At 36.2% G+C, this 10992-nt stretch overlaps 2 protein-coding genes across 4 annotated transcripts; one reads left to right on the top strand and one right to left on the bottom strand.

Moving 5' to 3' along the window:
* Positions 1-356: 356 nt before the first annotated feature.
* On the bottom strand, positions 357-3113 carry LOC143354588 (HEAT repeat-containing protein 3). The gene is made up of 6 exons (XM_076788844.1): positions 2784-3113; positions 2399-2659; positions 1355-2295; positions 984-1266; positions 753-926; positions 357-681 (listed from the first exon to the last, which is right to left on the bottom strand). The coding sequence occupies exons 1-6, from the start codon at positions 2925-2927 to the stop codon at positions 571-573; spliced, it is 1914 nt and encodes a 637-aa protein (XP_076644959.1). The 5' UTR covers positions 2928-3113; the 3' UTR covers positions 357-570.
* A 777-nt stretch (positions 3114-3890) lies between these two features.
* Positions 3891-10472, top strand: Aub (aubergine). Of its 3 annotated transcripts, none has more exons than XM_076788713.1 (11): positions 3891-3978; positions 5224-5458; positions 6273-6305; positions 6475-6562; positions 6634-6753; positions 6839-7047; positions 7176-7361; positions 7720-7890; positions 7955-8234; positions 8308-8666; positions 8745-10472. In XM_076788713.1, exons 2-11 carry the CDS (start codon positions 5240-5242, stop codon positions 9789-9791), a joined length of 2712 nt encoding a protein of 903 aa, XP_076644828.1. In that variant the 5' UTR covers positions 3891-3978; positions 5224-5239; the 3' UTR covers positions 9792-10472. The 3 variants fall into 3 exon arrangements, with proteins under 3 accessions (XP_076644828.1, XP_076644844.1, XP_076644837.1); XM_076788722.1 differs by lacking the exon at positions 3891-3978 and adding an exon at positions 4489-4512; XM_076788729.1 differs by lacking the exon at positions 6273-6305.
* The last annotated feature ends 520 nt before the right edge of the window (positions 10473-10992 follow it).

Genomic DNA, 10992 nt, shown 5'->3' with positions numbered 1-10992 from the left:
ATCCTTCTCAACTCGCGTTCTCTCCGGCCTTCAGATACTTTCTTCTTTGTAAGGAATGAATGATTTTCAATGAAAATTGAAACACCGTGGGTCATGCAGTTCGATACTTCAAAGGATTAACGAGTGTTATATGAATGCATATCATGTACTTGGAGCCTCAATGCAGCGATGAAACGATCATTTTCATCGTCTTCGGGCATAGATTATTATGTGATCGTGCGTGTCCTCCCATTTACTTAGTTTTTCGTTATTTATTGTTACAGAATAAAGCCGGAAAATTTGATTATGTTTGTGCTCTGTCAGTAGCTAGGAGCATATTCGATGGTTTCCTGTGAACGAAGAGAAAAAAAGCTATTAATCCCAAATTACGTTTATTTGTAATATTTACAAAATTTATTCTATAGATTCTCGTCAAATCAAATGAAAATATTACTACTATATATATTAATAGCAATTAAAATGTAAATATCATTACAGTCTAACGATGTACGCTAGTACATTTTTCGACAGAATATTAATAGTCATTAAAACACGAAGTGAAGTAAGTTCCAATTAATGGTGCATATTTCTTCAAATATTTCTCATCCTTTTTTCTTTGTATCTGATAAATCTCGTGATGTTCGCATTTACTGTGGACACTATTGCTACGTTGTCCCCTAGAGTCTTCTTCTGTTGTCGCATCTGTTTAAAAATTAGTATTAAAAATATACTATCGATGATTTATTTAAATACACATTTTTAAAATGATGTACCTTATTTTTAAAGACCGGTACTAGAGCGTGCAACTTCCCTACTAATTCAACTTCATTTGCCAATTGATCAGTTTCGTCTTCCGCGTATATATCCATTATAGCATCCAAAGATTCTGCCATCACCCAGGCCTTGGATTCCATTGTGCATATGTCTAATAAGAACGCTGTTACTTGCTGAAATAACATATTTTTAAAGAGAAATTCATAGTCAAATTTTAGTATAAATCTTACTTTAACTAATTCGCGAGATTCGGGAGTCTCATTGCTGGTCAAAATTAAGGCAAAGTTTCCCAATATTCGTATCAGATTTGTTCGAACATTAGCGTTTGTACATTGCCGTTCCCCATTTAACATTGGCTGCAAATCTTCTAAAGTTAACTGGTTGAAGAAGTTCGCTTTAACTTCGGACAATCTCTGAAGAATTGACCTCATAGCTGCGGTAGCAGATTCCAACAGCTCAGTATCATTTGGATTTGCATCTTTGAATACAACCGTTCCAATATTAAGCCACATTCTAAAAAGAGATGTAGAAATATTTCTGGATCAATCGATATTTTTCATTAAAATTGTAATCGCAGATAAATACTAAAAAAATATTTCACCTGTACATGTCTTCCAAACCTCCGAGTGCATCGATTTCTAGGGTCGATACTAAATTATTTAAACACAGATACGCTCGACATCTCAAAGTATGCATTTGGCATAAAACAGATTTTCCCTCAACATTCTGTTCCAATATTTCGACCGTGTCTTTATCCACTGCTACAGTTTTCTCCCAAACTTTCTTAACAATATCACAACTGTTGAATGCTTCGATTATTTCTAGAGGCAAGGATAAATTCATTTTGGATAATTTATCATCCATGCAGACATCATCTATGCCCTCAATTTCGCAATCCGAATTTTCCAAATCCGAATCATTTTCATTTTCTAGATCTTCCGAAGATAAATTAGCTATAATTTCTAATGCTTGCTGTTGGGCTCCCAACAACTTCCTGCTTTCCTGTACAGTCTTTTTATGGCTGCTCGAGAAAGCGTTCTTTCCATGAGGCAAAATTGATGTTAACTTAGACAATAGTTGTGTGCAATTAATAGAAAGCGTTTCAGAAAGAACAGTTATTGCTTTCAAAACTATACCCATAGAACTACTACCCATGTAGTTAGACATGCTAATTAACAGTCCAGTTACAGCAGTTTTAAGGCAAATTACTTCAGAGGAATTTGCATTGCTCGATTCTAAGCCTAACAGTTGTAGAAGCGTATCTTCGCAATCTTTTAGTTTTTTAATAGCAGCAGAATTGTCTTCTGACAAAGACAGTAGACACTGCATAGTGACTGTAGCAATGTCCATACCATAAATAGCAGTGTCAAAGAATTTTGTTAAAATGGACACAAGATCCTCCTCGTTGGAATACTTTATTGCAAGCTCATTATTTTCGCATAGTGTCCATAATAATGTAACTGCTTGAACAAATGCTTCTTTCTCATCGTTTCTTTTGCTTTTATCATTCTGATTTAATGTTGGCTGCCAGTCCACATAATGCTGCAAGTAAAAATCATTCATAACTAATTCTTGCAACAATACAATTTCAAGTTACAAGTAGAAAAGGCATTGTTATTCCTGGTAACAATAGTATTCAGCTTACTTGCTTCAGTAAACTACAAAGTGGGGTCATGATGTCGTCTTTCAGCAAACTTTCATGTGCATTAGCTTTCCCGTTATCGGCAATATACCTTAAAGCGCTAGCACTCCCTGCTCTTACAAGTACATTGCTATCAACGAGCAGCGGTCCTACCATTTTAGCAATTCCATCTTGCGCCATTTGTACAGCTAATCCTGAATCACAGGACATTGATTCCAATGTCTGTAATCCTGATAGTTTCTCTTCAACATTAACAGATTGTATCTATAATAGTTACAACGTAATCGTTTAACTTTACAATATTTCAAACCAAGAATAGGAATTAAAAGAATAAGGAACAAAAATATGTTGGGTTAGAAAACTTTATATTTTGAAACAAAAAGCTTACTTCGTCGTACACTCTTTGAAGAGCAGTTTCCCGATCTTCATCAATAATATTCGTGGCTTCCTCCTCCTCGAAATCTTTAACGGACAAAAGTCCTGTGGGATTTTTCTTATGAGGTTTTCTTCTCTCTCTTCTTTGTTTTCCCATTTTACGAGGTTAGGTCTTTAGATCCCGAACCACGTGTTATCTCTGTCTTTATCTTTTCTTTCTTTGTCCATCTTTTGTCTTTTTTTCGTAGAAAAAATATTGTGTGCAGAAACAACGTCTACGATATTTTTATATGGTGCTATTGATTAAAAGTCACAGGCACGAGGACTTTGAATTTATTTCTAGTAATTAAATCATTCTCTGGGAAAAATATTACAATTTTTGCGAGCATTTATTGATTGCCGACAGTACCTATTCATAGTCAAATTTTTGTATTTATAATGAATATGAAGGTTTAGAAACAAGTTCTTCAATGTTTTATGAAATAAGGAAAATAAAAATTTTTTAATTTTTGAATTTTCCAGTTTCACCAAAAGATGCCACTACCATTGTTCGATTTTTGGCGCCTACATTCATTATATTGTTTAATATTTATTTATTACATAATTCTGACAGAGATTTTTTGTATGATATTGTTACAGGAAAGTTCGATAAATAATGTACTGTGTTCAAAATATTTTATTATTGTATGATAATTATGATCTTAATGATTTTCAGACTTTTCTATACAATCGTATGATTCGTACATTCGAAATACGCGTCAACTTCCTAGCATTACGTAGTCTATGATTTTACTATGTACAAAATCAGTATTGCAAGAAATTACCCACAATGCCACCGGCGTATTTACTGCGCATACGCATTAACAATTTACACACACACCCGTACCTATTTACGAACTCGAATATTATAAATTTTGTTAATATATACTGTATTTTTCATGAAATTTGTGTATTTCGATGTTTTTCATTCCTTATTAAGAATGCATGAGCTGCATGCATGTTAATATTTATTTTAAAAGTAAAAAAAGATTATGATTAAAGAATATAAATACGGCACTGTATAAGTTCATGGTTTATGGTTCGTGTTTCGTGTTTCCATAAGTCCTCACCAGTTGATTCGAACATAAGCCAAAAAGAAGTGCTCCCTCATTGATATTCATCTTTGTCGCGGAGGAGCATCAGCGGGATTGTATCGTCCGAGTTTTTGTGTAAGAACTTTTCAAAATTCTAAATTACATAATTACTTTTACATCTTAATATTATCTAAATGAAAATTGCTTTACGGAAAGATTGTTTTTCCAAATTATTTTGTAAACAAGGTCATAGTATCGTGTAGGGTAAAGGTATAAGTAGGAAGTTTTTTTGTTAATTTGAAGGTATTCTGTAATTTATTTTGCATTATTTGTGATAAACCATTGATTATCAATCTTTTTTTTTTGTATCATCAAATTTTTCTGGACGATTTTGGTAACAAGCAAAAGAAATATTAGTAAAATTTTAACCCTTAACGGTCCTGAAGTATTTCAAGTTTGCTTCCCACCACCAGGTCCAAGCTGTTTTTCATACGAAGAAAAACTGTGGACTCAACATTTTTATTTCAAGTATAGAAAGGAAAATATTTATATTCTATTCTGTATATATTTATATTTTATTTTTTTCGCCATATACGCGGCATTGGACCCAGTAAGTAAAAGTGCCATGCCGCTTATATGGCTTATAATTGCATTGCCTCGAGGAATAAGGTTTTTAACTAATGTTTTCTATATTTTGAACAAAAATTGTCATACTTTTGATTTATATACGAAAGTGAAACATCAATTTTATTTTTGAAAATATAATAATACTAGATATTTCATGTTATTTTTATTAATTTCTGAAAAATTTGTTTGTTTGTTTGTTGTTTTGTGTCCGGTAACCACATGGGGCATGGTAACTCGTACCTTTATCCTATGTGTTTGATTATTTTTCTTTTGTCTTGACAATATAAAGACATTTGTGTTTCTTATTTACGTATGTGCACGTATGTACCTTGCACTTATGATTCAATTATGAAAGAAAACATAAACAATTTTTATTTCACAAAAACAGAACTCTTCGATAAAAGTATTCCATAATATAGCTTTTTTTCACATTTTCATTGACCTCGTATTATGCATAAATATGAATTTCTGTTAGTAACACGTTTATTAAACCTTAAGTTTCTTAATAGCAATTATTAGTTAATACAACAATATTTTATACAGTCGTGGCCAACAGGAACGTGTTTATACTTTCATTTGTTACCGTGTAACCTTGTAATCAGCAATAACTGTGTTTTTGTTTTCCAACATAACACGCACGGGTGGTTGGTAGAGTCACAGTATGGACATTAAATATAAGATAGACAAGACAGTAAAAGTGAAGATGCTTATTTTGTATGTCAACATAATGAAATGTATTTTTTATCATTTTAGGGAGTTCCAATAAATCATGTCTGACCGAGGTCGGGGTAAGCCAATGGGGCGAGGACGTAGTGACAGAAGGCAGTATTCTCAGGCAACTGGTTCGCAACAGGTACCTGGTCCGTATCAACAGGATCCATTACCTGGTAGTTCCCAACAGCCGTCAGCAAGTGCTTGGGGTCGAAGACCAGGACCTCCATCGCAATCTTCAGGGCAAACACCCTACTCAAGAACCCAACCAGCTCAGGTGCATTAAAGTTCTATTGGCAGATTAGCTCTGCTATCTATTTTAACTATAACAGTAAAGATTCGAGTTTTGTCACTTTTTCGGTTCTTCAGAGTGACAAATCCGGGGAACGTCGGGAGTGTCATAAGTCGAATCTTCACTGAATTTTTATTTTATTACTTTTTGTTATGTCATTTAATTTCTTCAGTTCTCTAGATTTGTAAAGATTCCTCGTCTTTAGTTCTACTGGTTATATGATACGTTATATCATTTGACCATGAAAAAAAGGCAAGTGAAAGCTTGTAGGGGTCTATGCACTGGTACCTGGTGTCAGAGTTGGGCAAAATATTTATATAAATAAAAATTTCGAATAACGAATAAAGATAAAGTATCTTTTATTCGAATCGTTATTTAAATAATTTTTTATCTAAATAATGCCCAACTCTGCCTGGTATCCCTAGTTTGCTCTACATGTCCCAGAGACATACATTGTCCCACTGTCGAAACATATGCCTTCATTTTGTGGAGGAATGATAAATTTCACTACTTTTACAAATCCATATAACATGCATGCTATTCTTTAATTTCTTTAAAATTATAAGTAAGGTGGACATAATGGTGATAAATAAATTAACTATACTTATATCAAATAAATTAACTATACTTACTTACTTACTATACTTATATCATAAATTGCCTTTGTTGTTCTACTTGACTTCATGAAAATAGATCATAAGTTGTTTTTTATCCACTGTGTTTGTTAAAGATAATTATTATGTGATATACGGTGTGATTAATTGATGCTGTATACCTTTTTTCATTTTTTTTTGCTTAGAGCAAAGCTTATCCTGCACTAAAACGAGTAAAGGTTAGTATTTGTATTATGGTTTTGGTAGTGATTGTAAATTATTCCTTTTGTCTTTAGAGTTTTCTGGTAATTGTCAATGAAGTTATAGATTTACTTGAAAATTATATTTTTTATAATACTTACAAAATATTGTTGTTTATAATGAAAAGTTGTCTTTTTATTGCAATAGAGTACTGGACGTGCAGTGGAGCGTTTAGGTTCTAGAAGCGATAGAGGAGCTGGCTATGCGTCAGAAAGTGAACGTGAGAAAATGGAGGGTAAGCTGAGAAATACGTCGAATAATTTAAAACATTATTTTTATATTGTTGACACACGATTGCGTTTGCAGTTGACAGTGCAGGCGGAAGTGGTGATGGAGCACTGGCGCTGGGAAGAGGAGCATTGCGTGGACGGAGAGTAATACCTCCAGAAATTCACACCAGGCCCTCACATTTAGTGACTAAAAAAGGTTTGCAGATACCCGTTTTGCTGGACGCAGTTTTTGTATTCAACCAATGTTACAAATTAATTACGAAAAATATTATTACTTGTAGGGACAACTGGCCAGCCTGTAAACTTGCAGGCAAATTATTTCAAACTGTTGGCCACAACAGACTGGTGTCTCTATCAATATAGAGTCGATTTTGCACCAGAAGAAGATCGCACGATCGTGCGAAAAGGACTACTACGATTGCATAAAGAATCGGTCGGAGCTTACGTTTTCGATGGAACCGTGCTTTATACGAGCCGGAGACTACCCGATGTAAGGTTTTACAATGAAACGTTCATTGCATAGGCTTTTAACACTAAAATTACGAAAACTGGAATAAAAATTAAATATAGTTACTTCGACTTCCGGTACTTACAGTGTTACAAATTTTATAATTTCAGAAGATGGAACTTTGGTCTGTTCGACAATCGGACGAGCAAAAAATCCAAATTACTATACGTCTCGTTGGAGATATGGTGAAAGGAGATCAACATTATCTCCAATTTTTTAACATCATTATGCGGAAATGTTTGGGGCTCTTGAAGCTCCAACTTGTTGGACGCGATTACTTCGACGCCCGTAGCAAGGCAAGTAAAATATGAACCTTACTCTGATGTACAGATTGTCCATCAGGAGATGGCAGTGAGAAACTTGTTGGTACTACGTGATATCTCTACTTCGCGCTATACGTCTTCCGCTATTAGCCGAATCGCTTGATGAATACAACAAAGCACGTATTGATGCTGAGTACCTCGACCGTTCCCGCCAGACGCTAAGCGTGAGAGTAGGATCCGCAGAGAGGAGAGGGCTCTCGCAGATCCCTCTGCGACCTACTATCGAAATCACTGTCATCTCCTGATGGGTGCATAGTATATATGTTACAGTAATATTTATTCGTCGATGTAAGAAAGAATTCTACAATATGTACGTGTAATTACGATACAGGTCGAAATCCGCGATTTTCGGTTGGAACTCTGGCCAGGGTATGCAACTTCCATAAGGCAACACGAAGATCAGATACTTCTGTGTGCTGAGATAACACACAAAGTAATGCGCCAACAGACTCTCCTAGATATTCTAAATGATTGTTACCAGGAAAGTACTAGGGACTATAAGGTAAATGTGATAATCGTAAAGAATGGCCATGGTCGCGTGCTAATAGGATCCCTTTAATTTTTAGAAAATATTTCAAGAAAGAACAATAGGTTTAGTTGTTCTTACGGATTACAACAACAACACGTATCGTATAACCGATATAGACTTTGATACGAACCCCAGTTCAACGTTCCAATTACGAAACGGAGAAAGTGTATCGTACAAAGATTATTATAAAAATAAATATCAAATCAGAATACGTAACGATTCGCAACCGATGTTGGTTTCGAGGTTGAAACCTAGAGAGCGGCGCGCGGGTCAAACCGAGATAGTATATTTGGTTCCTGAATTATGCCGTGCAACAGGTCTGTGTTCTATTCCGAATTTCTCGCTCAAGATAAATATCGTATTCCATAACGAAACACCAATTGGTTGTAGGTCTAACCGACTCGATGAGGAGTGATTTCCATTTAATGCGAGCGTTGGGGGAGCATACTCGTGTAGCTCCCAAATCGCGTATAGACAAATTGATGGTGTTCAATCGAAGAGTTCGATCTGAAAGCGCGATAGTGCAAGAACTTGGTAATTGGAATTTAAAACTTGATGACCGACTGGTTGACATACCGTCGCGTATATTACAACAGGAGGCGATCCTATTCGCCGGTGGTACGAGGAAAGCTTCTGCCGGACAATTCGCAGATTGGACGCGAGAGTTGCAGAACAAACACATGTATAATACGATCCAATTGAACAATTGGGTTGTAATCTGCGTTAACCGCATGAGACGCGAAGTTGAGGTAAGACGTTTGAAATTTTCACGAAACAGCTACATTGTTAACCCGTACGGTAAATTTATTAATCAATTTTCTGTGCAGAGATTTATACAGATTTTGCAAGAAGTAGCCCAACCAATGGGCTGTAGATTTGCCACCCCTAGAATCTGGGACATCCAAGACGACAGATCAAACACGTATTCCGACATCTTGGAAAGGATAATGAGCAGCTCTAATCCAGAGTTGATCTATTGCGTGGTTTCTAATAATAGAGCGGATCGATATAGCGCGATCAAGAAGAAATGTGTTGTCGATAGGCCAGTACCGTCTCAAGTTTTCTTAGCAAAGAATCTCTCTAAAAATGCCAAGTCGGTCGCCACTAAGGTGGCCATTCAATTGGCATGCAAATTGGGCGGTGCTCCGTGGAGCGTCGAACTGCCACCCATTAAATTGATGGTTGTCGGCTTCGACGTATGCCACGATCCTAATGATAAGAGTCGAGACTACGGCGCAATGGTCGCGTCGTTAGATGATCCTTTAACTAGATATTTCAGCGCTGTAAGCGCACATACCTCTGGTGAAGAACTATCGAATGAGTTCTCTGTAAACTTGAGCAAAGCTTTGCATTCTTACAGGAACACGAACAAGTGTTTGCCGTCGCATATTGTAATATATCGCGACGGTGTGGGAGAGGGTCAAGTGGCCCACGTATACGAACACGAAGTTGAGCAAATAAAATCAAAATTGAAAAGTATTTATGGCGAGACTCAGGTGAAAATGGCGTTCGTCATAGTTACGAAACGTATAAACACGCGATTCTTCTATAATAGCAATAATCCACCGCCGGGTACGATAGTCGATGATGTCGTTACAAACCCGTTGAGATACGATTTTTTCATCGTATCACAGAGCGTGAGGCAAGGGACAGTGTCTCCTTGCGCGTACAACGTTATCGCAGATAGCACTGGCTGGCGGGCAGACCAGCTGCAGAGGATAACATATAAATTAACACATATGTATTATAATTGGAGCGGTACAGTCAGAGTACCTGCGCCTTGTCAGTATGCTCACAAACTGGCATTTTTGGTGTCACAGTTCATACGTCGTCCTCCGAGTTCCCAATTGCAGGATCTTCTGTATTATTTGTAATTTGCATATTCACGTCTTATCTTTCTCTTTTTTTTTTTATAACTGACTGAGAGGCATAATTAAGTGATAGTATTAAAAACTAAGTATTTTTTATACGTACAATATAATAGTTACAAAAGATATGTTTGATCTGCAAAGAATAAATATATAAGTATATTTTTTATTTTTATATAAAAGCAGTATTCAGGTTGTTTTTATTTTCTCGAAGATTTAGTTTATATGTTAAATTTTGTACGTAATCTTACGTAAGTCGATCGGACGGCAAAGTTCCAATTTCCTGCAGTTTGACTGTAGAAGTAGGACGAGCCCCGCCATTATGACCAGCTTCGTTCTATCGAATACGAAATATATGCTCATTTATTATTTGTAAATTGAGCGTTTAAAACCATTATTTAATTTTAATTTTATTTTCAGATATATTTTATGTATGTATTCATTTATTGTTCCCCTCAGGGTTACAATTCCTATTACAACGTATCTCCTTTACCTCGCACAATCGCTTACCACTACTGACGTCGCTAATAACAATATATTCAAATCATATAAAATAAAAACATATCCAATCCGCCATACCGCTCGCCATCACGCTCGCCATAGATACAATATATTAACAAATAAAAACAATATATACAATATACACAACAATATATTATATATTAACAAATAAAATAAAAAATAAAACATATCATACTGCTCCTTTCTCTCACACACCCACACACACACACATTCCTCCTCCTACACCTCCCCTTCCCTAACCCGCGGACCACCTCTTCCGGTCGCTCACCATTCATCCCAATCCTCCATTTGCACCTTCCCTCCATTCCTCCACTCTCCTCATCCACTTCTCCCCTCCCCCCTCATCATCCAACACTTCCCCATCTTCTCCTGCCATCCTCCTTCTTCATCCATCCTCATACATTCCTCCCAAACATGCTCCCACGTCTCACTTATCCATCCACACACTCTACATTTTCTCTCCTCCTCATCCATCCAATATTTTCCCTCTTTCATACCATTTCCTAATCTAAACTTTGCCACTCTCTGCCATCTACTCTCTCCCCATCCTTTCTTTAGGTAGCCCGGCAGACCCTCCCCCTTTACCATCCCATACCATTTGTTATATCTTGATTTCCTTATCTTTTCCCACCTTTCCTCCCTCTGCTTTTCCTTCTCCCTTTTCACCAACTCCCCGCTTACCTCC

The sequence above is a fragment of the Halictus rubicundus genome, chromosome 1, assembly GCF_050948215.1.
Source record: "Halictus rubicundus isolate RS-2024b chromosome 1, iyHalRubi1_principal, whole genome shotgun sequence".
Classification (NCBI taxonomy): Eukaryota; Metazoa; Arthropoda; class Insecta; order Hymenoptera; family Halictidae; genus Halictus; species Halictus rubicundus.
The sequence above is the reverse complement of the archived record's forward strand: the minus strand, read 5'-3'. Positions and strand labels throughout refer to the sequence as shown.